The sequence below is a fragment of the Callospermophilus lateralis genome, chromosome 4 (genome assembly GCF_048772815.1).
Source record: "Callospermophilus lateralis isolate mCalLat2 chromosome 4, mCalLat2.hap1, whole genome shotgun sequence".
Taxonomy (NCBI): Eukaryota; Metazoa; Chordata; class Mammalia; order Rodentia; family Sciuridae; genus Callospermophilus; species Callospermophilus lateralis.
In genome coordinates this window covers 119,775,766-119,803,661 of record NC_135308.1, presented here as the reverse complement: position 1 = coordinate 119,803,661, position 27,896 = coordinate 119,775,766, and the positions used below count along the sequence as shown (strand labels likewise).

Here is a 27,896-nt window from a genome sequence, read left to right as displayed (position 1 = left end):
AAATGGGGGCCAGATCTTGCTGGTAAATGAACTTTTACATAACACTACAGATGGTGCGGTCAACCTTTTTTGATTATGAAGCAAAATTAACTGATTGTCCTGTATATAAATTGTAAATCATCGCTCATGGCATTGCATTGAGTAGGCGGCTTTAAGTAGGTCATCCTCTAATCTAACCAACATGATGCTGTGGCTGCTGTGAGTGGGGAGAGAGATGTGGGTGAGTTGCATGCTGAGGTCCGGGCTGCTGTGTGCCACTCTGTCTCTTGCTATTGCCAAGCACAAGCCATCTCAATCCTCCTTCACCCAACCTTGTCGCTCAAGGGAGTTGCTGTCCCAAGCTGTCGACACTTTCTATGTCAAGGCAGCCTGGCTCAAAGCAACAATTCCAGTAAGTATTAGGTTCTGCTTGAGGGGAGGACCTAAAGGACACTGCAATCCTGGATACAACTGATTTTGCTTTATTTTATTGTAGGAAGACCGCATAAAAAATATACGATTATTAAAAAAGAAAACAAAAAAGCTATTTATGGTAAGATGGGAAGTTCATTTTTAGGTTCTACTGGTTCAATGCTTTTGCCCTGTGTTTTGTTTTTTTTCGGAGTCATTAAGTAATAATCTGGGGGATGTTTCAGTGACATTAAAAAAAAAATGACCCAAACTATTCATACCTTATAAATTATGAACTTCTTGTATCTTATTTGTAGAAAAACTGCAGATTCCAGGAACAGCTTCTGTCCTTCTTCATGGAAGATGTTTTTGGTGGACTCCAATTACAAATTTGCAAGGAAATAGACTTTGTGGAAGACTTTCATAGCCTTCGGCAGGAATTGAGCCACTGTGTAAGTATGCCTGGCAAATGTGGTGAGTTTGAACCTAGAAAACTACCTAAAAACAGCATGTGGGAAGCTGTCTCCATACCAGCAGGTGAGTAAAAAGGACTTTCTGATTGTTGGCTTGGAGTCCAAAATGAGAGTCCATCACCAAGGAAATAGCATCAAAGAACCAGGCACAGCTCATGACGGCACTATTTATTAATTCTTAAAGAACAGCACATAGGGCATGTTGAGAAGAGCTGAAATAACATGGGATGGTCCTCAAGTAAATATTCACCTTGTAATCATTCCCTTGTTATACAATGCCCAAGTAATTTCATCTTTCACTTGGCAAGTATTTCTTGAGCACCAATTTGGTGACAAGCACTAAGTCTAGGCTGCTTTCTCTCTTCTGTCTTTTCACCATCTCTCCATCTTCCTCTTTTTCTCTCTCCATGTCTCTTTGTATCATGATGATGGGAGCTTTTAGATGGCTTTTTTCTTAATTATCTATGTTTTTAAAAATTTTTTATTAGTTATTGATGGACCTTTATTTATTTATCTGTTTTTATATGTGCTAAAAGTAAAATCCAGTGCCTCATACATGCTAGGCAAGCTCTCTACCACTGAGCCACAATCCCAGCCCAAATATCTATGTTTTAATTGTTGTATGAATGCTTTTTTTTTTGGTACCATGGACTGAACCTAGGGGCGCTTAACCAGTGAGCACACTCCCAGCCCTTTTTGTTTTAAATTTTGAGACAGGGTCTCACTAAGTTGCTTAGAGTCTCCCTAAGTTGCTAAGGCTGGTTTGAACTTGCAATCCTCCTGCCTCAGCCGCTGGAGCTGCCGGGATTATAGATAAGCACCATTGTGCCAGGCGATATATGTTTTTTTTTTTAAAAATAGTCTCAGTCAAAATCTAAAAAGAAGGAGTGTGTCTTCTTTCATACTTGGATTATTCAAAGCTTCAGAATGGTTCACAGTAAGCAATAGGAAATTAACAAGGCAAAAGTGACTGAATTCCTACAGAAACCCACCCACGTTAACAAAATATCAATGCTGGCTGGGGGAGTCAGGATCTTTGCAGTGTTAGTTGAATTTCTCCTGTGGGGAGTACAGGAAGGTTTTTTTTTTTTTTTCTGAGAGGGAGGATGTCCTTAACCAATGGCTCTCAAGCAGAAGGCCAAGGCATTTAGGTATTTTGAGTGTGAACTGATCAATTAGGTTAAAAAATTTCAACACATTTATGTTCTCTTTTTCCTCTTTTGGTTTTGTGTTTATGTCCTTGGGACTTGGACTGAATAGTTTTTCATAAACTCGTATATTCCACTAAAATAACAACAAAGATAAAAAAGAAACAAACAACAACAACAAAAACAAACAAACAACAACAACAACAACAAAACACAAAAACTACAACCTGGTATCTTTCTGTAGAACCCAGAGAAAGTGCTCTGGGTCAGTCCTCATCCCTGAAATAATGGAAAGGTGGTCACTTACCTTATATTTATTCTGTATTTAACCTATAAGTTCATCTTATTAAGGCAGTGAATAATTAAAAATAGTCTCCTACATGTAAATTATGTAATTTTACATTTCATTTACCACCAGCTGATTATGTTGTTATCACTCCCAGTTAGAGTCTTATGCCAACAAAGATGTGAAGAGGAGGAGAATAAGGGAAATAATGAGGCCCATAGCAGACACTGTAGGCCAGGGTGGAGTCACCCAAAAGGACAAGAAAGTCTTTCCCATTGTAGTATCTGTATACCTGAGGGTCTTTTTTTTTTTTTTTAAACCGGTTTAATACCAAAGACTTCTTTCGGGTTCTTCTTTTGTTAGTCTCCTCTGTGGGTGCTCTCCAGGGCACTACCCAGGATATTTAATTTTCCTTATTCTAAGTGCAAAGCACTACAGGAATCCTTGCCTGATACCGGACATGTATGTGGTCATATGGAACTGGCCAATCCATTTTGTCATTGGTTTGATTTCATTGCTCAAATAGCTAAACACATAATGATAGCCATAACCCAAACCAAGCAATTTTCTGGAAGAAAATTCTGAAAACTTGAATCTGTCTGGCAACTCTGGTTTTCCCTGATTTGTTTTTGAGCAGTTTTTCCTCCAAAGGGACTTCAACCTGTTAATAGAGATGCTGCTTTCAGATTCAACGATGCACCCCAGGGTGGAGCTGTGGCACCTCTTAGCGGCTGGCACCCCCTTGTGGTAGAATTCGAACACAGCATCGCATCAACCTTCCCAAGTGCCACGGGACTCTGGTTTTCCTTGTTCTCCTGCCTCTTACCAAATTTTGAGGGGCAAACATTTGAGATTTCCTTTAACAATTTTGAAATGTATAAGACATTATCATTTGCTATGTTAATATTACCGTGCAATATATCTCAAAGTAAAAAACGATAACCATGTATTTCTCCTGTCAACTTGAACCTCACACTCTTGTGTCATCCTCTCCCTTCCAACTCCCCTTCAGCCTCTGAACCACCATTCTATTCTCTGCTATTTTGAGTTCGATTATTTTATATGTCACATCTGAGTGAAAACTTGTGTTTTAGTCTTTCTGTGTCTGGCTTAATTCATTTTGCATAATGTTCTCCAATTTCATCCATGTTGTCACAAAAGACAAAAATTATTTTTAAGTTTGGATAGTATCCTATCGTGTGTATATACACTACATTTTCTTGATGCATTCATCTATGGATGAACACATATGTGTTACAATGAATATAAGACTTCAAACATCTGTTAGACATATTATTTTGAAATTTTGGAGTATCCAGAATTTTGGGGGTAATCCCATTTTTAGAAATGGGATTATATGATGATTTATTTTTAGTTTTTTGAGGAACTCCCATACAGTTTTTCATAATGGCTTTACTAATTTACATTCCTATCAACAATGTAAAAGCATTTTCTTTTCTCTACATTCTTGCCAACACTTGTTATCCTTTGTCTTTTTGCTAATGGCCATTCTGACACACATGCATTGTGGTTTTGATTTGCACTTTTCTAATGGTTAGTGATGTTGAGCATTTTATCAATATACAATATTTTGAGAAATATCTGTTCAAGTCTCTTGCCCATTTGAAATCAGATTATCTGTTTTCTTTCTATAAAGTTGTTTGTGACCCTTTTATATTTTGCCCTAAGGATATTAATGCCTTATAAGACATATGGATTGTAAAAAAATAAAAGATATATGGATTGTAAAAAAGTAAGATATATGGATTGCAAGTATTTTCTCCAGCTCATAGGTTTTCTTTCCTCTGTTGTATCCTTTGTTGTACAGAATATTTTATTTTGATGTAATTCCATTTGCTTTTTTTTTTTTGCATGTGCTTTTGGGGTTTATTCTTCTGCATATGGATATCTAGTTTTCCCAATACCATGAAGACTATCCTGTTCCTTTTTTTTTTTTTTTTTTTTTGTGGTACTAGGGATTGAACTCAAGGCCTTGTGCATGCCAAGGCAAGCACTCTACCAACTGAGCTATATCTCCAGCCCATTGTCCGGTTCCTAATGCATGTGCTTTGCACCTTTGTTGGAAATTGCTTGACTACATGCTTGGATTCATTACCAGCCTTTCTGTTCTGTTCAATTGGTTGATGAGTCTGTTTTTAAGCTAATGCCAGGCTGTTTTAATTACTATTGCTTTTGTAGTGTAGTTTGAAATCAAATAGTGTTGTCACTCATTACTATTTGACAAAAGCAAAGAAATGAATCATTGCCATCTTTTGAGATGTTATGGATTTATATTTGGTGGGTAGTCATCAACTGAGTGGGACTACATATTTTTTTCCTTTCTTTCCTTCACTTTTTTTCTTTTTATTTCTTTCCTTCCTCTAATCCTTTTGCCTCTCTAAACATATTTCAAAAATGTTACATGTGCCTGTTCCAGGACATTTTGTCAAATGGCCAAGTTGTAAAGTAACCTAGTTGAATTTATTTTCATTTGCTTATTTACTTTTAGTTGACCAGCTCTAATGCTGTCTTCATAAGAAAGAAGTTCTTCATTTTGAGGGCTTCTCTGTCTCCATTCCAAGTTTGGAATTAGAGATGGAATAGCAGAGAGAAAGGAGACAAGGGGACAAAAAAAATCATAAGAACTGAATGTTTCTGAGCATGAACATTTTTATGAATAATATTTAACACTGATATACATATATGTGTGTATATATGTGCATATATGATGAATTCTCCATAGTCAATACATTTATGTACTAATTTTGATATTAGAATGATAATGTTAATTGTAACAAATATGCCCCCAAAGTTTGGTGACTTCACCTGTTCAGCCTTTATTTCATAGGAGCCCACTCAAGTAGAAGGTACAGTCAGGGCTTTTGGATGGAATCACTTTCCTCTACATTATGAGTCAGGGATGTAGGTTTCTTCTAGATTATGGCTGTGCCATTCCTGAACTGTCTGCATTTAGTGTGTGGCAGGCTGATAGGAGCAGGAAGAAGCCTTATCCATTTCAGATAAGCTTTGCTTCCAGAATGATAGGTATCATCCTGATCCCATTCCATTGGTAAGAACTAGTCACATGGCCATAAATAATTGCAAAGATTCCTGAGAAATGTTGTCTCATGTATGGCTAGAAAGAAGAGAAGGAAATTTTGATCCATAAGTAGTAGTCTCTGCTAATTATTCAAGAATTGTCCATTCATATTTATAACCAGGGCTACTCCTATAGCGGATCCTTTTGCAAATTAGAAAAAGAATGTAGACTTTCTGTTCATAATCCCACTTTAGTCTGTGGCCACTATTCTACCTTTTAGTTACTTACCATATAAGAAAGGTAGGTTAATATTTAGTTCTCTGTTTACCAGTTTTTGAGATAAAGGATTAGTTTTTCTAATATTCTCCTATGATGTCTAACAAATTGTTACTTTTGTTGTCATTTTCTCTGTTTAATTATTAACTCATGGTTTAATTTAAAAAACATTTTTGTGAAAGCTTTTGGATTTCTCTAAACCACCTGCCTTTGGAGCATCTTTGCAGGCCCTCTTATATTAGCATCTTCTTGAGCCACTCTTAGGATACATACGACACTAGAAAGTTATGATAGACTCCAAGGGCCAGAGTCCTCAGTTCCACTGTATTTGAATATCCATCTCTTTGTCTCTGGTAACATTCTGAACATTTTGCAGCAGCTAATAAAAATTACATTTTCCAATTAGTTTGATTTGGGTAATTTGGTTTAGTTAGTTTGATGGTATAATTGTTAAAATAAAGTTATGTGTAAAGAAGACATTTAAAGATTCTTATAGAACTCATACTCTCAGACTTGAAAGGGAATTGAACAGTTGCCTCATTGAATTCATAAAATAACTTGCCTAATTGCTAGTGATCAAAGATGAAACTGAAAAAAAATTTCCATTAGTTTTCAAGATTTCATCATCTACTTTAATTAGCATTTTGAGAGCCTGAAGAGTAATTGTGAAATTAGAAAGGCACATCTTCCAGATTTATTATGTCTAATTACATTTAAAATCCGATGTCTTGGCAAATATGATATTTGTGTTTCTATTTCTTATAAACAGTTTGAAAAATAATTTGTATCATAAATTGCAATTAGCTTACCAACTTGTGAATTATCCTTCATCTTTGTAATTTTAACTTTTAAAATTGCAATTGCTTCAACTGTTAAAGCAAGAAAGAGGAAGTGAAACCAGTTTTGTCTTATTCTTTCAGTAACTGAGAAGTCCAAAACTCATCTCTTTAACAATAACAGTAGTCTCCTTGTGAGGTTGTTTGGAGAATTAAACAAAAGAATGTCAAAGTGCCTAGCATATCATGGTTTTGGAAAATTGTCTGCTTTCTATACACAGACCATTGATTTACTTTCAGTTACATTTTCTCAACGATTTCTGAAAGTGGTTCTCTTAAATAAGCGAATAACTTTTTAGTACTTTATATTAGTGCTACCATGTATGTGTATAATTTACAGTAGTACTTTGATTTAAAAATGAAGAAATCATTATGAGTAATTGGTTTTAATCTTAATAAATATGTTTTCTCAATGTGTTATAGAATACTTCTGCCAACAATGCTATTCCTGGGTTAATGATATATAATACCTCTGTCAAAATGATGAGGCACAGCTCTCTGGCTTGGTAAAGAATTTTCACAAGCTAAATTATATAGACTCATTCTGAGTGGTAATTACATCGAGAAATTTTAAAAATCTGCAATAAAGTTTCCCTACCATTATATCTGTATGTAAATAAGGGTTTTGAAAACTCTAATTCTTTTCCTCTAGTTAAAACATGGAAAAATATTTTGTAATGGTCTAAGATTATTCTATGCAAGCAAAATTATCTATGCTTATGCATATCAGATCATTCTTCCAGTTATAGAGTATATATAAATTAAATAATGTTTTATGAGCTCTTCTGTTACATATTTACTTAGCTGTTAGATATTTATCATTTGTTTTTTAAAATTAAATGTCTGTGGAATTTGGTTTTGCAGAGAGACACTGGCTAATAGTTTAGTTACTCTTTCCTCTTTTCATGAAAACTTTTTTAAAATACAGTACTTTTTTTTTAATAATGTTACTTTGTTATTTTCTTTTTGACTTTTCCATAAGGCTTTTTGGTTTCAGTAGTTTTGTGTTGTGTCCTAGTGCCTTTCCTTTTGCCAAACTAGTATTTATTTATTTAGTCCTTTTTCAAAACAGGCTATACCCACACACTTTTCTCAATTGTTACTTTGAAAGCACCTTGGATAATATTTGTAGGACCTCACATGAAAAATTGTGCAAAAAAAATCATTGAATAAGATTTGCTTAAAAGTCTTCATTTAGTATCATATGATATAATGATGACATTTATTTAGTCTTTAATCCCTTATTTATCATTTGTATTTTGGGAAAAAACGTTTCTGGCAATCAAGACCATGACCCCAAGTAGGAACTTTTAGCTACCAAGATCGACAGAAACCCTGCCCAAATTAACAAAACAACAAAGAAAGGTGGTTGTGATCCAATCTGAAGTATGCTGAGATAAATAAAAAATATAAGCTCTTATATATATTTTTTTCATTTCCACAATGGCTATCTGTTTATAACATGACATAGCATAATAAAATTATTTTTTCCCCAAACACATGAAGATATCAGGAACACAAATTAAGAACTGTATTATGTATTTTTGTGGTTATTTTAAACAAAGTTCTGGTGCTCACTAATGTCTAGGGCATGTTTCAAACTTTTATTAAGCCAGGAAGCTGTGGAAGCTGGGGCAGTAGGCTGATGTTTGCATTTCTTTTGCAAACATTTATTATTAACAAGCATTTATTTGATGAACACTATTCCAGAGCTTGGGGATTCACCAAAAATTGACAGTTAATTTCTCTGTCCTCATGGAGTTCACTGAAAATGCTTCCTGCCAGCCTCTGCTGGTGTCAGATTGTGATAGGGGTTACGAAGGGAGCAGACAGCAGGAAGTGTTGCCACAAGGGTTGGAGTTGTAACTAAAATAGGTTCTTCTGGGGATCTCAGCTGGAACCTGAAATATGTTTAAATAGTCTGCTCTCTTGGAACACTTGGAACACTTGCTTCGTCTGCCTACTGGTTCCTTCTCTTTGCTCCTTCCACTCATTCTTCAAGATGCACCTTGCTTCTTTCCTAGAAGCCTTCTGGATTCCACAGTCAGATTACCTCTCTCTGTCTCTATTATCCAGCTGTAATTTTGTTTCCATCACAGTAGTTATCACATAGTATTGTAATTTTGCTTTGCTCTGACTCTTGGCAGACTATGAGCCATCATGTATGTCCTGAGGCATTTTTTTTTATCATGTAGTGTACTTTTATACAGAATGGTGTGTTTCATTGTGGTATAATTGGTACATGCATACAATATTATTTGCTCAACTTCACACCCTTCATTTTCCTTCCTTCCTCCCCTGGTTTTCTTCTGCCCTATTGGTCTTCCTTCCTCTTTCATGACATCCCTGTTTTCCTTTTCTTCTCTGCTAATTTCTACTATTGTATGAGAGAAAACATACAATACTTATCTTTCTGAGTCTGGTTTATTTTGCTTAGCATGATACTCTGTAATTTAATTCTTTTTTTATGGATGAATAAAACACCGTTGTGTGTATGTATATATATTTTTTCTTTATTCATCGATCTGTTGTTGGGTTGGACACATAGGCTGATTCTGTGATTAGTCTTTTGTGAATTTATGCTGATAAACGCTAATATGCATGTATTTCTAAAGTAATTCTTTTGGATTAATGCCAAGGAAATGCATTGCTGGATTAGATGGTAGTTGTATTTTTAGTTTCTTGAGGACCTCCATACTGATTACCATAGTGGCAGTACTAATTTACATTCCTACTGGCAGTGTACAAGAATTCTTTTCTCTTTGCTAGCATTCACTGTAATTTGTATTCTTGATGATTGCCATTCTAATTTGAGTTAGATGGAATCTCCATGTAGTTTTTATTACCCTGAGGTCTAAAGATGCAAAATATTATTTCATATAATTTTTGACTATTTATATTTCTTTTGAGAAGTGTCTATTCAGTTCACTTGCTCATTTACTGTTTGGATTATGTTTTGGTCAGCTTTTTTTGCTGCTGTGACTAAAACACCCACCAGAGGAGGAAAAGTTTATTTGGGGTTTCACAGTTTCAGAGGTCTTAGTCCTTAGAAGGTTGGTTCCATTCCTTAGAACTCCAGGTGAGACAGAACACCATGGTGGGAGAGTGTGGCAGGGGGAAGCAGCTCTGCTACATGATGATCAGTAAGGGGGGGGGAGAGGGGGAGAGAGAGAGAGAGAGAGAGAGAGAGAGAGAGAGAGAGAGAGAGAGATAGATAGATATGGGGGGGGGAGAGAAATATATATCCCATAGTCCCCCAATGAGCCATTTCCTCCAGCCACACCCCATCTGCCTCCAGTTACCAGCCAGTTAATCTCATCAGGGATTAATTCACTGATTAGGTTAAGCCTATAACCCAGGCATTTCTTCTTTGAACCTTCTTGCATTGTCTAACACGTGAGCTTTTGGGGGACACTACATCTAAACCATAACAGGTTATTTGTTTTTATGGTGTGGAGTTTTTTAAGTTCTTTATATATTCTGGATATTAATCCTCTGTAGGAAGAGTAACTGACAAAGATTTTCTACTGTTCCAAAGGTTTTCTGTTCACTTTGTCAATTGTTTCTTTGGCTGTTCAGAAGCTTTTTAATTTGGTGCCATTTAATATTATTTCTTGAGCTACAAGAGTCCTGCTAAGAGACTGGGTGCCTGTGCCTATGTGTTCAAGTGTTCCACCCACCCCCTTTTTTTTCCTAACAGTTCTAAAGTTCCTGGTAATATACCTAGGTCTTTGATCCATTTTGAGTTGACTTCATAGGGTGAGACATAGCAATCTAGTTTCATTCTTCTACATAGGGATATGCAGTTTTCCCCATGTTAAAGAGGCTGTTTTTCCTCTGAGGCATGTTTGTGGCACTTTTGTCAAGAATCTGATGACTGTAGTTTTGTGGGTTTGTCTCTGAGTCTTCCATCCTGTCCCATCGATCTATGTATCTGTTTTTATGCCAGTGCCATGATGCTTTTGTTTCTATGGCTCTGCTGTATAATTTGAAATCAGGCATTTTAATGCTTCCAGCATTACTCTTTTTGTTCAGAGCTACTTGGGCTATTCTGGATCTTTTTTGTCTTCCATAATGAATTTCAAGACTGTTTTTTTCTGGTTCTGTGAAGAATGCTGTTGATAATTTCACGAGGATTGCATTAATTCTGTAGATTAATTTTGGTAGGCTAGTTCAACTGTATCAATTCTGCCTCTTCATGAATATGGGCCATCTTTCCATTTTCTAGTGGCTAATGTCTTCAATTTCTTTCTTTAGTGTTCTATAATTTTCATTGTAGAGGTCATTTACCTTCTTGGTTAGTTCATTCCTAGAGTTTTTCTTTTTCTTTTCTTTTTTTTTTTTTTTTACTATGGCAAATGGAATTGTTTTCCTTATTTCTTTCTCAGCCAATTCATTATTGGTGATTGAAAAAGCTACTGCTTTTGTATATTAATTTTGTATCCTGTTATGTTGCTGAAATGTCTTACCAGCTCTAGAAGTCTTCTGATGGAACTGTTAGGGTCCATATCATCTGCAAATAAGGATAATTTGATTTCTTCCTTCTCTATTTGTATCCCTTTTATTTCATTCTTTTGCTTAATTGTTCTGTGTTAAATTTGAAGTGCTATATTGAATAAGGTGGTGAGAGTGGACATTCTTGTCTTGTTCTTGATTTTAGAGGAAATGCTTTCAGTATGATGTTGGCTTTAGGTTTGTCATATACAGACTTTTATTATGATGAAGAAAGTTCCTTTTAACTATTTTCTTTAGGATTTTTATCATGAAGGGGGTATTAAATTTTGTCAAAGACCTTTTCTGCATCTATTGCGATGATCATGTGATTTCTGTCCTTGATTTTATTTATATTACATATCAAATTATTGATTTGTGAATTTTGAGTCATTATTGAATTCCTTGGATGAAACCAGCATGATCATGATTATAATCTTTTAATGTGTTGCTAAATTTGGCTTACAAATTTTTATTTTTATTTTTTGTACTGGAGATTTAACCTAGGGCTGCCTAACCACTGAGCAACATCCCTCAGACCCTTTTTTATTCTTTTTATTTTGAGACATGGTTTGCTAAGCTGCTTAGGGACTTGCTAAATTGCTGAGGCTGGCTTTGAACTAGTGATCCTCCTGCCTCAGCCCCCTGAGTTGCTGGGATTACAGGTGCACCACCATGCCCAGCTCACAGGTATTTTATTAAGGATTTTTTTTTGCATATAGATATTCATCAAGGGCATTGGTATGTAATTTTCTTTCCTTGATTTCTTCTTATCCAGTTTTGGTATTAGTGTGATACTGGCTTCATAGAATGAGTTTGGATACTTTCCCTTCCTTTCTATTTCATGGAATAATTTAAGGAGCATTGGTATTAATTCTTCAAAAAATCTTATAAAATTTAGCTGTGAATCCATCTGGCTTTTCTTCATTGGGAGTTTTTTTTTTTTTTTTAAATTACTATTTCAATCGAATTGCATGTTACTAGCTTGTTTGTTTTCTGTATTCCCTAGGTTCAATTTAGGTATGTTGTAGATGTCTAGAAATTCATCCATTTCTCCTAGATTTTCCAATTTATTGGATTGTAGGTTTTGAAAATAGTCCCTAATGATCATGTGGATTTCAATGATGTCTGTTGTAATATCCCCTTTGTTGTCTCTAATTTTGTTAATTTGGGTCTTTTCTCTCATTCTTTAAATTAATTTGGCTAACAGTTTATCAGTCTTGTTTGTCTCTTCAAAGAACCAATCCTTTGTTCCATTGATTATTTGTACTTTTTTGTTTATTATCTAGTTCCTTAATTTCAGCTCTGATATTTATTACACGTCTTTCCTTTTACTGCTTTTAGGATTAGTTTGTTTTTCATTGTCTAAAAATTTGTGATATATCATTAGGTTATTATTTGAGATTTTTCTGATTTTTTAGGATGGGTACTCATAGCTTCATAAGCCTTCTTCTAATAATTGCCTTCACCGCATTCCACCAATTCTGGAATGTTGTGTTTCCATTTTTGTTCGATTCTAGGAATATTTTAACATTCTCAATATTTCTTCAATGACCCAGCCATCATTGAAAAGTATCTTTTTGAATTCATATATTGTGTAGTTTTTGGTTTTTCTTGCTATTAATTTAAATTTCATTTCATTTTGATCTGAAAAGATGGAAGATGTTATTTCAATATTTTGTATTGGATAAGATTTGCTTTATGGCCTAAGGAAGAATTAATTTTGGAGAAAGGTCCATGAGTGACTGAAAAGAAAGTATATTCAGCTGTTGTTGTAAGAAATATTCTGCTAATGTCTGTTAAGTCCACTTGATTTATAATATAGTTTAAATCTGTTCTTTGTTGATTTTCTGTCTGGATGACCTATCAGTGAGAGTGGTGTTTTTGAAATCTCCTATTATTATTGTGATGGGGCCATCTGTCCCTCTATATTGATCAATGTTTTATGAAATTGGGTGCAATTTCGAGCACCAATATTTAAGTCGTTATATCATCTTATTTGATTATTCCCAACACATAATTTCCTTCTTTACCTCTTCTGATACATTTTAGTTTGAAGTCTGCTTTGTCTGATAGCAGAGTAGCTAGTCCTTCTTGCTTCTGAATTGCATTTGCATGGAACATCATTTTCCATTCTTTGACTTTCAGTTTGTGAATGTCTTTGCCTGTAAGGTATATTTCCTGGTGTGATTTATTCTTTCTGCACCTCTATTTTTTGTCTTTCTCTTTGAATGAAGGATTATTTTAATTATCTTCCACAATTCTGGCTTGGTAGTCATGAATTCCTTTATACTTATCTCTGAAAGTTTTTATTTCTTCTTTGATTCTGAAGAACAGCTTTGCTGGTTAGTAGTTGTTTTCTTTTAGGTCTTGAAATATAAATTTCATGTTCTCCTGGCCTTTATAGTTTCTGCTAAGAAATCTTCTATTATTCTGATGGGTTTCCCTTTGTAAGTCACTTGGTGCTTCTCTCACAACTTTTAAGATCCTTTCCTTGTCCTTGTTTTGACTTTTTAACTATAATAGGTTGTGGTTCTTTTTGGTCCTGTTTATTTGGGGTTCTAAGTGCTTCAAATACCTGAATGTTAATCTCATCCACTGAATAAGTTTTCTATGCCATTAGTCTGTATTTCTGGTCCTTCTTCAAGATCTATGGGTCTTTGGTCTTTTAATGTTGTCCCAGAGCTCTTGAATACTCTGCTCATAGTTTTTTATTTTTTCTTTATTACTATCTGTGTGTTCTAAATCAACAAGCTTGTCTTCAAGCCCTGATATTCTTTCTTTTGCTTCATCTAATCTGCTGGTTAGATTTTTACTAAAATGTTCATTTGATTTATTAAATTTCTCATCACCATGATAATTGTTTAGTTATTTTTTAGAATCTTTTTTTAATTGATATGTTCTTTCATAACCTATACTTTCTCCCTTAGTTCATTGCCTGTTTTACTTTTCATTCACTAATTACTTTAATAATAAACTTTTAAAAAATAATTCATTGTCTTGCATTTCATCTACTTCAATATCTGAATTTGGTTACTTGGGAGCTATGAACTTTTGGAGATGTCTTGTTTGCTTAGGCCCTCATGTTTCCTGTGTTTCTATGTTGTTTCTATGGATTTGACTTCCTCTGCTGTGTGAGTGTCTTTTCAGTGAGTAGTTTTCTATTTACAATATTCCCTGCATGGGGGTATAGTTCAGCATCAAAGCACCCACTATCATAATGATGAAATTGTTCAATCACCAGTACCACTCATTATGCAGCCATACCTCTATCAACTTCTTTAATCTCAGGCAGCCAGTATATACTGGGTGCCTCAAGTCCATAATTTATCCCTCTCTGTAAGGTACTTTTCTAAATGAATGAAATATAGCAGCACTATATGGCAGAGGCACAATTGTATGCCAAGTATATACCAAGTTTGCAATAAACATGTGTTGATTTAATAGTGAATGATAGGCTGTAGTCTATGATAAGCATGCAGTGTTTTTTACTGCATGACTTTCTCACACTTTTCTTTGATTAGTTCTCTAGTTATTCTGTTACTACAAATAATTTGCCTCTAGTTTAAATCATGTCTATTTCAGTTGAATTTTCAGCCATTTTTGGTCATTCAATGGTTTTTATAATAATGCTACTAACCCTTTTGTCATGTAGCCCAATTTTAGCAACTGCAACTATGTACTAAAAAAGTTGAAAAAAAAATGAGAGCATTCTTTTAGAAAGTCCTCCTTTCAGGCAAAGCTATCTTAGTTATGGTAGTGAAGTCTAGCTATCCTATCAGATCTGTAGGATAAAAACACCTGTTTTTGCCATGTATTATCCTTCATCCACTTCCATTTCATGCATTTTAACTGTTATCTTTCTTGATGTGCCTCTACACTATTTTGTCACTAGGATACAGCCTCTTGTGAGACCTTAAGTGAGTGACTAAACCACCTGAATTGTAGTTTCATTTTTGCAAATTGTGAATAACCAATCTATAAAGTCTCCTTGGCCAATTCCAATGCAAAGTTTTATGAATAAAAACTAAGTGAATAAATTAGACATTTCCAACTTTTCCCTCTCTCCCCTTTTCTTTAACACTGTAAAAATTTGTGGGAGAATAAAGAAAATGTTAAGTATTTTCCTATTTTATTCCTAAGTGATCTCTGCCTCAGATAGGGTTTGAAAGTGTTATACTTAAAGCTTTGTCCCAGGTTTTCATAAACTGACTTCCAGACCACTCATGTATAATCGAATCAAGCCTTTATTGAAGCACACCGGTGGCGGCTGACCAGAACATAAAGCTGTTCCCCTGATCAGCCCCGAACAATTGCAAGGGCACTCCTTATAAGCCTGAAAACCGCAAAAGGGATGTTCGGGGGTCTAGCCAATGCAAGCCAGGTTACAGAAGCGGGACAGTGCAATCAAGCAGAGGGAAGCCTAACCAATCACAGTTAGCCCAGTCACCCCAGTTACAGAAACAGAGCCCCGTTACCTTAGTTACAGAAACAATATCCCATTAGGTAGTTCTGTGTTCTTAAAGGTTTCTATAGCAAAAGGAAAAGAACATCTTGCTCCAGTCATAACTCTTCTACTTGGCATGGTTGTTTACAGGATGAAGTCATAAAACAAAATGGAGTCACATTTGCTCCTACTACCACAAAAGTATACCTGCACAAAGGGAGACTGGCAGCTTCTCCTGACCAGGCTATCAGCTAGCTTCTCAAAATATCAGCTCACTCCTGGAGAAATTAATATGAAATTCTTGGGAGTTTTCTCCTCATAATCCACACTGAACATTGTACTGTGAATTGTATATGACAGCTGGGGGGTGAGTTTTCAAAAAGTAAACATTTCTTGTCCTTCTCCTATCTTCCATACTTCCCACAGCTCTCTTTCTAACTGCTCCAGCCATGCTTTCCTTTTCCCAGTGTTTGGAAGGCACTGATCTCTTCCCTGCTCAGGCCTTGGCAACATTATTCCCTCTAAGTCACTCTGCCTGTGTTTCTTCCCCAACTTCCTCTCTCCTCTCCTTGCTTTCTCAGGCAGATCAAACTGGCTCTTTCTCATTTTTCAGATGTTATTTTAAGTGTTCTATTTCAAAGGAGCCCTCTGTAACCACCCAATTGAAAGTTGGTTATTACTATAAATCTCTATCACAGAGCACTGTGTATTGCAAGCATAGCTTTAATTGTAATTTGCAAATTTTCGTTTTTGTACTCTTATTTATCATCTTATTCCCTCTGAAACTGTAAGATCTGTGAGGACAGAAACCATATCCAGTGATCAGAACATAATACTTGCTCAATAAACATTTGTTGAATGGATGGAAGAGCATTATAAGTCCATCTTCAGGGGCTGGGGTTATGGCTCAATGGTAGAGCGCTTGCCTAGCATGTGTGAGGCCCTGGGTTTGATTCTCAGCACCACATAAAAATAAATAAATAAAATAAAGGTATTGTGTCCAATTACAACTGAAAAGAATTAAAATAAGTGCATCTTCAACAATTTTATGTGTACTTATTGTTGATTTCTTAGATATCCTGTGTTTTACCAGCTAGAGAGGTGACATCCATTACCAGAATGAAAAGAACATTTTATGGGGTAAATATTTCAAATTCTTGTTTTTGAATGATTTGTTTTCTTCAGTATGAAAGACTTCTTCTTTTATATTTTTTACTTTATCTGCAGATTGGAAACAAAGGAATCTATAAAGCCATCAGTGAACTGGATATTCTTCTGTCCTGGATTAAAGAACTGTTAGAAAGCATTCAGTAAATCAAGAGCCCAAACACATTGATTTGATTTATTTTGAAATACAATGATAATAATTAGAAATAAATTTATAATAGCATTCTTCTTTAAAAATTTTGTACACATTTCTGATAATAAATTAGGTAATTCAGAATAGATGAGAGAGATTTAAAGTAATAAAGTCTTGGAAATAAGTAAATTGTCAATAATTTGTACATTTTCTATGTTTTTAAAGAATATCTTGGTTCTATTTTGTTATTTACAAGTGTATAGTAAAAATTTAATTTAAAGATGAACAAACTGAGTTAACTCACATATTATTTGTGGAAGAAAAATGACAAATTATTGGTATATGATATAATTCTGTAGAGACATAAATAGATGCTATATACATGGTATTGCCTACTTAATAGTCTGATAGTTATTAATTATGCCCAGTGTGAACTTAGCTCTTAACTGGTTTTTATTTTAATTAAATGGTGTTTCTTTCTCCTGGATATCCTTTCCATGATAGCATCCTTTAATTTCATTGGTTGCAATAGATAATGATAAGATCAGATCAAATAGAACATACTGGTCAACTACCTATTTGGAATGATTTACTAGGAACATCTTTGACAGATAGCCCAAGCTGGGAAGAAGACCACAAGCAGTCAAGTTGAAATGATGCTGAAGCTCGATAATGCTCCTTCTGGGTGTCATAAAATTTGGAAAGTCGCCAGAGGCCAAGTCAAAGTAAAAATGTAGCCATCACTGAGGGAAACAACCTATGCCCATGTGTTGGTACCTGTTCCCAAATGAGTAATTTTCAAATTCTAGAGGGGAAAAGTATAATGTTTGTGTTTTGAGGTAAGGACTGGTATATTGAAGAGGCAGCTGTGGAGAAGCTGAGATCCTTGTGCACAGGGAGGAGATGTGTCTTCCTGGGGTCATTGTGGGTGAAGCCCACTGGTGTGCAGGTGGCATTCTGGGATTTCACCAGACACGATGACACTTTGGAAATGGTTGCTCTCCCCCAAATGCCCATGCTATATGAACTCAAAATCCACTTAGCATTTATAGAAGGAGATGCCCTACTGTTGATTCTTCCTGGAACATTCCTATGAGACTAAGTGTCCTGTTAAAATGTTTTGTCTGCCAGCATTTATTAGAATTAGTTAAACAAATCTATGGTACAGGGTAAAGTAGAAGGAGTCTGAGTATCAAAAAGCAGTGCTGGGTGCTGGAAAGACCCCTCAGAGAGGTCAAGGGATGTGGCCAGCCCTGACTTATTGGGGGGACACCCACACAAAACTGCGACCCCCTCCCAGCAAGCCCCTCTTTCCTGCTTCACTTTTCTCTAAACTACTTCTATCCTGCTGGCAAGCATGTCTGTTTATAGACTCTCTGGACCATCTTAGAGTATTGGCTGTGTGTGGCAGGGCTTTGGTCTGCTTTGTTCTCTTCTCTCTAGGGTCCCTTGCACCTGAATAGAACCTGAACACAGGGCTCTCTATACCAGCATTGATACAATGTACAAACCCATAAGAGAATGATGGAAGCTGGGGTCTGACTGCTCTTGGGGTGTGTGGTCATCTTGGGATTTGTGGCCAGGTCACACTGCCTCCTGGGCCTCTGTTTCTGGGTGGGTCCTGATTGAAATTAGCTACTTCAGGCGCTTCATTCAGACATTTTCCCACTGAGAGCCTGAGGTCTCGTGTACTCTAGCTACCCTGGCGCTCTCAGGTAACATACTCTCCTCCCTTGCCCTCAACTGCTTCTACTATCATCCCAAGCCCTGCTTTGAATGGTTAATTTCTCCTGATCCTTTGAGATTTCATGCAAACATCCTCCTGATGTTAATGGTTTCTTTTTTTAATTAAGACTATACTTATTTTTATAGCTTTGTTTTATTTATTTTTATTTTCATGTGGTGCTGAGGTTCGAACCCAGTGTCTCATATGTATTAGGTGAGTGCTCTCTACCACTCAACCACAACCCCAGCCCAATGGTTTCTTATATGCTATTATGTCTTCACAGAACCCACATAATAATTTCTTTACTGGGTATAACATCTGTATCTCCCATTGGACTGTCTGATTCACTGTATTTCTGCCTAGAATCTTATACATAGGAACTTTGCAACAAATACTTGCAAAGTAAGTAAGTAAATAAAGTAGCGAATTGAATTAGATGGTCTCTAAGGATTCTTCCAGCTCTGTCTTTTTTTTTTTTTTTTTTTTTTTTTTTTTGCTACTCTAATTTCCTGGTTGGCATGAGCTTAAGGAATGGAATTTAATAGTGCTTTCTGACTTTAATCCTCTAAAAGCACCTATATTATTATTTGCACAGCAATGAATTTAAATCAACACCTTGTTTTATTTGCTCTAAATAAAAGGTAATTCAATGTCTGACTTAAAAAAATAGATTACTTGAATTTAAACAATTACGTTCTTAACTGAAATATGTTCACATGTGTACCATGGAATCATCTTGCAAACTTTGGGCAGACTGTGTCTTAACAGCTTGGGAAACACTGCATAATAATGAATTTCCACTGCCTCATTTTGGTCCAGCTTAGAACGTACAAAATTGAAACAAGGCCATTTTAACCTACCCACAGATACCAGTTTACAAAAAGTCAAGCCTAATGCTCAAGTTTCAAACTGGTTTCAGAGCTCCTGTCATTTTTTCCGGAGATGGAAGGACAAAAGCATGCTCACGCAGTCAGTCGTTCCATGGTTCTGATGACTGTGGCTCTGACAGAGGATGCTGGGGTGGCTACGTGGCTCTCATCTTTCTCCATCAGCCCTGGTCGGATCACCATGGTGGATGCAGCTTCCCACGAAGGAAAGCTGGAGAAAGCGCTGCCTTTCTATTAGTGAAGCTTCTGGATTGCTCAGATGTGCACAGATAGGAACAAAAGTGAAAGCCCAGTCAGGTGGAGCAGGAAAAGCATCAGAACATCTTGAAAGCAGATGCTAAACCGAGCTGTGAATGACTGTACATCATTACATTTGAATGACTGTACATCATTACATTTCCTAAGAACGGATATCCTTCGCCATGGCTGTGAGTCACTGCTAGACCAAACCCAATTTGTTCTGTAAGAATTGATTGAATGCTTACGATCTCCTAGTCACACAGTCACAACAGGTAATGAAGATAAATAAAACCCATAGATACCTACTAGCAATTTTGAATCGTGAGAGGAAGACAGATATGAAGACCAATAACTAGATGGTTATAAGATACGAAGGGCAGTGAGGTGGAGTTCTGCACACGTTTTCATGAAGAAGTTAGGTTTGTGATAACTTATCCTTTGAGACTCAGTTCAGGGTCACCTCTTCCAGCAAGCCTTCCTCCATCCCACCGACCATGTATTCCCAGCTGGGTTACACCCCTTGCAGAGCATGTTTTCAGAATAGTATTTTCATAATGTACTGTAACTTTCCAGTTGCTTGCTTATCTCCTTGATGAAGGCTCAGACTTGAGTCTTACTCAGCATTGGTTACTCAGTGCTCAGCACAGAGCTTGTGACACAGCAGACACTCGGAAGTTTTTTTTTTTAATCAATGACATAAAACAATGATGGTAAGACTGGAAAAGAGAAAATAGATTTGGTAGGTGTTTAGGAGGTAAAATTGATGTACTTGGTGGCCAACTGGTTGGGAGGTGATTAAATGAGGACTCATAAAAATTCAGCATTTTATTTTATAGCATCTCACTTTAGTCCAACAGAAATGCTTTGGAATTTGAACTTTATGGAAACAGAATCTCATAATTTGAAAGATCATAGTGTGCAACCTGGCCCTTATATCAGTATCTTCTTTATAACACTGCCCCATCTGGCATATGCTTGGTCACTTACAATTAGGAGAGACTAAATACCCCCTGCAAGACCCTTCTTGTCTCTAAATAATCTGGCCTATTATAAAATTATTTACGTTAATTTGAAATATGTCTTCTTCAATATGATCTATTGACATAGGCCCCATTTCCACAGAATAGGAATATTAGTTGGAGGTCTCATGAGGAAGAGGAGGCCTTCACCCATCCTTTTAAAAGAACAAGCTGGAAATTATATACACCATGTGTGTCATAACAGACCTAGGCCAGAACTTAGGCACATAGTTACATTGAGCTGCAAAGAATGAGGAGATTGTAGGCTTTTTGGGCAGTCATGCATCCAGATAAAAATTGAGAATTCCATGCTATGCAAAAGAGGAAGAGTGTGGATAAAAGGTAATCCAGCCACACGTTAAACACAGCCATCATTCCTCTTGTTTCCATCCCAGGTTCATCATCTCCTCCCACAAAAAGGCTTCTCTAGGCTAAATATCTCTAGTCCTTTCCATGTATTGTCAAATGCCATGGTTTTGGGTGCTTTAAACAGATAGATTTTATTCTCTTCCAAACATACTCCCAACTGTTTTTAATGAATCTTAAATTTTAATGGGTCTTGGGGCCATGCTCTCTTATAGTTATACTCTTGTTTTTCTCTTTTATATTTTATTGGGTTTTTATAAATTACAACAAATAACATGTGCTTGCTGCAAAACTGAAATAACACCAAGGTATATAAGCCCAAAATAGAATTTTCCTGCCTTTCCCACTCTAATTTTCTAAGTAAGCTACTGTAACAGTTTGCTGGGATCTCACAATTTTTCTGTTTTTACCAACAAAAATAAAAATATTTATGTATGTAGTGTCTTTACATCTTTTAGAAACAAAAAGTGGTATCATACTATTTATTTTAACCTCTAAACTAGCTATTTTGACTTAATGTATATTTTTTTTGCTAATTTCCCCCACATTCTTGCTACCACTGAATATTCTCAATTGTTGAAATTTTTTTTGTGAGTCTGGTGGTTGAAAATGATATTGCATTGTTTTAATTTGCATTACTCTTAAAATTTATTAAACTGATCATCTTTACACACACACACACTCCATTTGTATTTTCTTTTTTTCTAATATTAACTTCCAAATGTCCTATGAGTCATTTATTTAATAATAACTTAGCAATCTTTCTTAAACCTAAAAACAAATGGTACATTTTATTTGGTTTTAACATTTCAAATAATTTAATAAAGAGGAACATACCCTGAAAAAACACATTGTGCTTCCTCTCCACTCCTAAAAGGTCAACATTCCTCAGCACGAGATTGCTATGAGGACATCTCCCTCCAGCCTCCTCTAGCCTAAACTGAGGGTGCTCTACACCAGCTCTCTTCTCTGGTGTTCAAGGTCAGGGAGGTAGAGAGGAGACTGAGAATCCTACAGGTTTAATCAACCTCTTCCTTACTTGTGTATTTAGGTCCTGGCTGAAGCTTCTCCTGACTCCCTCTGCTCCCCACACCTCAAAACAGGAAATGACAATCCCAGCTAATTTGAAGTAAGTGATGATAGCTCCACTTTCCCAGAATGAACTCCCAGCAGCCTTTAAGGACCAGGACTGGTGCGATGTTGACTTCAGAGCCCCCTCTATATTAAATACCTCCATGTATCACTGGTTTTATATTTTTAACTAATGAGGAAAAATTCTTCATAAATAGGGGTAGTTGATATAAATAAATAAATTCTTCTTAAAGAAAGGTAGAAAAAGGTATTGAAGAGAGCTGCCCATCCTCTTTAAAATTGCAAACTTCCTACCATGACAGTCCACATGCCTTTCTTCTCTCTGCGTAACACCTCTTTCTAAAACACCCTCTTAATTATTAACATATTCCTTTACTTATTCACATAGCTTCAAGCTATTATTCATTGGCATTTCATTTTAGCTATAAGGACTCCCTTTAGCATTTCTATTTTTTCTTATTTATTTATAGTTATACCTAGCAGTTGGGCTCATCCGACAAACTCATACATGCATGGAAATCGATTTCATGATCCCCCCTATATTTTCTTTTTACTTGACATCACCTATTTTCTCTCAGTTTTCTTGACAGGAGAGATTTTCATATGTTTTGTTCAGTGCTGTATTTATAGTATCTGAGCAGTGTATTACATGAATAAATAAATTTCTGTGAAATAAATAAATGTATAAATGGTATGTTCGGAGAAAAGGGGAAAGAACCCGGAGACCTCTGTGACTAAGAGTACTGAAGATCCCAGTCATGGCTGATTCCTAATCTTACCCTCTATGACAGGCTAGAAACTCTTTCAATTAGTGGGTGAAATAGCTTCCCAACCTGTGGTCACATTTCCTCTAAACAGAATGGTTTCCAAAGTTTATTCAAAATGAGGCTCTGATGACTTTCTACTTTCCATTTACCCATATCATTTATGTTGAGTCCTTTTAAACTAGGCTTAGAGTGGCTTAGCCTGAGGAAGCATACTTGGGGGTTAGAAATGGACAGCTCAAGTGTTTCTACCTCTTGCATAATAAAATGACTTATTGACATTCTTTGGAATTAGTGAGAAAGCATTCTCTTCACATAATTCAGATTCCTATGGTAATTTTTAGTTATGACAGTTTTTAAAATTCTGGTGATAATTTCCTACAAAGTAAAATGTATTCTGGATGGTGGAATTTCAGCTTTTCATCTGGATGTTATGCATGGGATTCTATCCTACAGTTTCCTAGTCACAATGGGTGGTACAGGAGTCAGGGCTGCACCCATAACCCAAAAAATCCCAGAGTGAGTCCCAGGTTATGTCAATGGGCCCTGGGAAAAGAGTCTATCTTTCTGTGAACCTGAAACTTGGAGGAATTTAGACTGGAACCACTGTAACTATGTTGTTATCATGAGCATAGAAATTGGCTGAGAATCAAGCCAATGTGTTCATCACCCAGTTTCTGGGAATCTACACTCTCCTAGGATTTTTTCTTTCTCGCTTGAATGTTGCTTCTTGGTCTCAAAAGTGAATTTGTTTTGTATCTGAACTCTACAAATTGTAGGACACAGGGCTAGCTCTTGGGCCTCTTCTAGTTTCTATTACTCTATTGCTTTAGTTTTATCCAATGTAGCTTCATGGCTTTAAATACTAGCAGTGAATTAATGTCTCTAATATTGACCTTTTCCTTGAGTTCCACATTCACATATTCAGCAGTGAAATTTCCATGTTAGGCTTTTCAAGAATAATTTCAAAAACAGAAATTTTGCTTCTCCTTCTAACATCAGTTCATCCTATAGTTGATAGAAACTTGGTAAAACAAGACTGATATTTAAGCACACAGAATCTGAAGCCAATAAAGCTTGGGTTCAAATCCAGAGTGCAGCTTAGTCTAGTGAACTTGATCTCTCTACCCTTCTCTTCTGTCATCTGTGTAATAAGGGTGATGGCACAGTGGTTGTGAGGATTAAATGAGGTAATATATGTGAAGTGGTTGGAGTCCTGACTGGCATGTAATAAAAATTTTATAAGCATATGTTAGTATTGTTACATGATAAATGCTGCCTACTCAATTGCTAGGGTCAATTGCCAAGGTCCTTGATTTCTTCTTTTCCTTCATATCCCAAATCAAATTAATTGGCACTTCCTTTCATTCCACCTCCTAAACATAACCCAAGTCTCCCTGGTGTGTGTCAGTGCCATTTGTTACCTGGACATTGCATAAGTTTTAACTCAACCTGGTCTCAGTCTCCACCCAGCTCTTCCTCCCAATCCAGCTTAATCACAGCTTCCAGAGAGAATTTAAAAAATAAAAATCAAGCATATACCTTCCTGTTTGATATCTTTTCATGGCTTCTCTTATACTGAGGATAAACCTTATTATTATGTGGTCAAGAAAGGCCTTAAAATAATTCTGCCTGTTGGCTATTTGTCAGGTAATAATAATAATCCATGAACTGCCCACCCTTCCTCTCTGACCTCATCTTTTTTTTGACCTTTCTGTTTCTGAGACATGCAAGTTTAATTCTGTCGTGGGCACTTGTGCTTGCTACTTCTCTTTGCACAGTTGTCTCTTTTCATTCAGGACTCAGCTCCAGTGTACCCTCATTAGAGATGATGTTCTCAGTCCAGCTAAATAAGGCTCCTCAGTTACCCCTAGTAACTCTAATAAAATCTCCTTGCTTACTTCCTTCATATTATCTCCACTCTATGAAGTTATCATCTTTAGGCCTGGGGGGTGTAGCTCTGTGGTAGAGGTTCTGAGTTCCATTCCCAATACTCCATCCCCCTTCCCCCATTATCTTGTCTATTTGCTGACTTTCTCATTTGTTGAGGGCCACAACGAAGTCAAGATGGCGCCTGGCAGATTGCCAGGAGGAGTGGTTTGTGAAGTAACACCAGCGAGCCATTAAGATGATGAGGATTCCTTAATGACTGACTGCTGTATCTAGTTGATGTTAATTAAGTTAAGCTGTGTGTAATTAGTTGGGTATATATACCTCTGCTGTCCTGTAATAAAGCGGCTCCTGCTACCTTGGGTGCCCGCTACTTTGAGTTCTCAGTTCCTGCTGAGTTCACTTGCAATAAAGTAGTTCCTGCTTCAACCTTCAAGTTGCTTGTCACCTCTCAGTTATTTTGCCCAGCCGGACTTAGGCAGCCCAGCCGGATTACGGCACTCATTTATCATCATCCCCCACCCTCCTCTGCTTCCACTAACATGCATGCTTCATGAGAACAGAGGTCTTGTTTATATTGTTTATGACTCTACATATCTGTTCATGGTGGTCCCCTGTCATGTTCTCAACCCCATTGCTGGTGCATTTTGAGTCCTTCTTTAGATTCCTCTTCCTGGCATGATTCCTGCTGAATACTTGTGATCTATCACTTGTCACACTGTATTGCAACCTTTGACTCCCTTGTCTGAATCTCTAACTAAATCAGAAGCTCCTTGAGAGTAGAGAGTAAGTCTTGATCTTTGTATTGTCAACATTTTTTTTTTTTAACAGCCTAGAACATAGTTGGGGCTCAAAAAAGTTCAAATGAATGAATTAATTAGGCATTATTTGTTACATGTTGCAAAGGTTTTGCCAACTTTTTGAGAATGAAAAGAGGCATGATCAATTTTTTTTGAGGATGAAAGGAATAATTTTCATAATAAGAGATATTTTGAGAAAAATGATTTTTGCCATTAACTAGCAAGGGGCAGAAGAGTGCTTGGAGGGTCATGACGTAGGTTTGCATTCTCTATATATTCCCAGTAGACATTGGGTTTTATAGACAGCTACTTATTATTTTTTTTAGTCACTTATAATTTTCCATTCAGTAATTTCTAAATGAGGTAATGGAAGAATATTTCATTCATTTCAGAATTTTTATTTTTTAGTCTGAGTCCCATCTTGGAAAGGCTGAATTTATAACTTATTTCTAGCAGTTTCTGTTCTTAAAGAATGAAACAGGTCTGGGTCTTGGTGTGCTTAATCTATTTTATGTCTTTTCCATTTTCCCCACAACAGTGCTTTCTAAATTCTGACGCTCTATATGATCTTCAGAAATATATTGGCTGTGGCCCCTGATTAAATGTGCATAGTCTAACATGCTGCTTTCACCACAACAGTCCCCAGCTGGATAATGATACAGATGTATATTATCCTATGGTGAAATGGCTTATGGAGCACTTCAGGTGCATGATTTTGTTAATCCTTAAAGTAACCCCATGGAATGGCATTAACAGTTACTAATTTATTAGCCTGACTTTCAGAGAGTCAGTCCTTCATTGGGTCTCGACTGTCATACCTCCTAACTAGAAGTGATTGAATGAGTTTACAAATCCATCTCTCATTTAACTTTGGCATGCTTCCTTTCAGACCAGTTCATTTTTTTTTTTTTAAAAATAAGTGCTCCTCGTATAATAAAAGCTTATTTCTATTTTCATGTCCTTGTAGATGCTGTCTTGTCCTTTACACTTTTTTTTTTTAACTTCAAGTCATATTCTTTATTTTCTTCCCGGTTTCCTCTGCTCTATAGAGTATTCTGCAGCTACTGTAGCCCATGATGAGTATTATCTTTCAGTTAACTTCTCAGTAATATTGAAGATTGGCTATATAAATATTTTGAGCTTTTATAATATGCTTAATTTTAATAATATTATTTTCAATTTTGCAGCTTTCCAATTATTTTCACAAGTTTGATCCCATTGTTTTTAAAAAAATCATTCAGTCAACAAAGACTACCTTATTATGTGTCAGGTTCTGTTCTAACAATAAACAAATAAGGATGTAAATATAAAGCATGTCAGGATGGCAAATGTCAAGAAGAATGAGTGATCTGGGAGCTGTGTAGCCTGTGCAAGGCCATGGATTCAATCCCCAGCACTGATAAAGACAGGGGTGGATGGGGGTGGGGTGGGTGGAATGAGAGGGAGATTAAAAAAGGCGGGGGGAATATAAACAAGCTGGAGGTGGGAGGGAAGAAGCAGGTGTCAGTGATTTGCTCTTTAAAGAATATGGTCAGGAAAAGGCTCAATAATGAGCTGATATTTTTGCAAAGGCCTAACAGATCCTCACAATGGCAGCAAATATGTTATTGATTTTATGTTTGTGTAACTTAAGTGAATGTTGAAACTGAAGCTAGGGAAGATTAAACATTTTCAGTAGCATCACACAATTATTATAAAGTAGATTAAATCTGTACCTTAGAAGAGTGTATATATATATTTCTGAATTATCTTGTTTTTTTCTCCAGAAAGTATCTAAGTAACTTAATGACTTAATAAATGACAGAAATAATTTCTTAACTGTCTAGAACAAGTTCTCTTTCTTTACCAAACTGTTTCTCTAGTGGTGGTCAATTTATTTTCTGAACAAAAAATTGGGTAAGAAACTCTGAGAAGTTCTAAAGTGCTTAGAGAGACAATGGGACCAAGTAACTGGGAGTTGACACTAAACAAAGAGCATGTGGTCCATGGATCCCTTGGACTCAACAGCAAGCACTAAAGAAAAACTACAGTGTACTTTGCTCCTAAAAGAAAAAAAAAAAAAAGGCAAACATGATCAAAACTAGCTTTTCTCATTTGGTTCTATGAAATATTAAGCATTTCTCACCATGTTAACAGTTTTCAACTTACAAAAATATCTTTTTATTAAGCAAGTCTGATATGAAATGGTATAAACTATAATTTCTATCTGGGGTATTATAATGTATATTAGGATATTCAGAAATTGGAGAAATTTTGCATTTAAACAACTGTTCAACTTTATTTAATTGGAGTTTCTAGAAGATTGTTCCAAGAATATTCTTAGCTCTATAGGAATATCTTTTGTCTCTGTTTCACAGAAGATAGTTTGGCAATGCCAGTCGATGAAAATGATAATATTGAGATGAAGCAAGAGCTGGAAAAGAGT

The 27,896-nt window shown here is 36.1% G+C and overlaps 1 protein-coding gene across 1 annotated transcript; it reads left to right on the top strand.

Moving 5' to 3' along the window:
• The first annotated feature begins 214 nt into the window (after positions 1-214).
• Positions 215-16,701, top strand: Il26 (interleukin 26). Its single transcript, XM_076853081.1, has 5 exons — positions 215-391; positions 476-532; positions 708-842; positions 16,462-16,527; positions 16,615-16,701. Exons 1-5 carry the CDS (start codon positions 215-217, stop codon positions 16,699-16,701), a joined length of 522 nt encoding a protein of 173 aa, XP_076709196.1.
• The last annotated feature ends 11,195 nt before the right edge of the window (positions 16,702-27,896 follow it).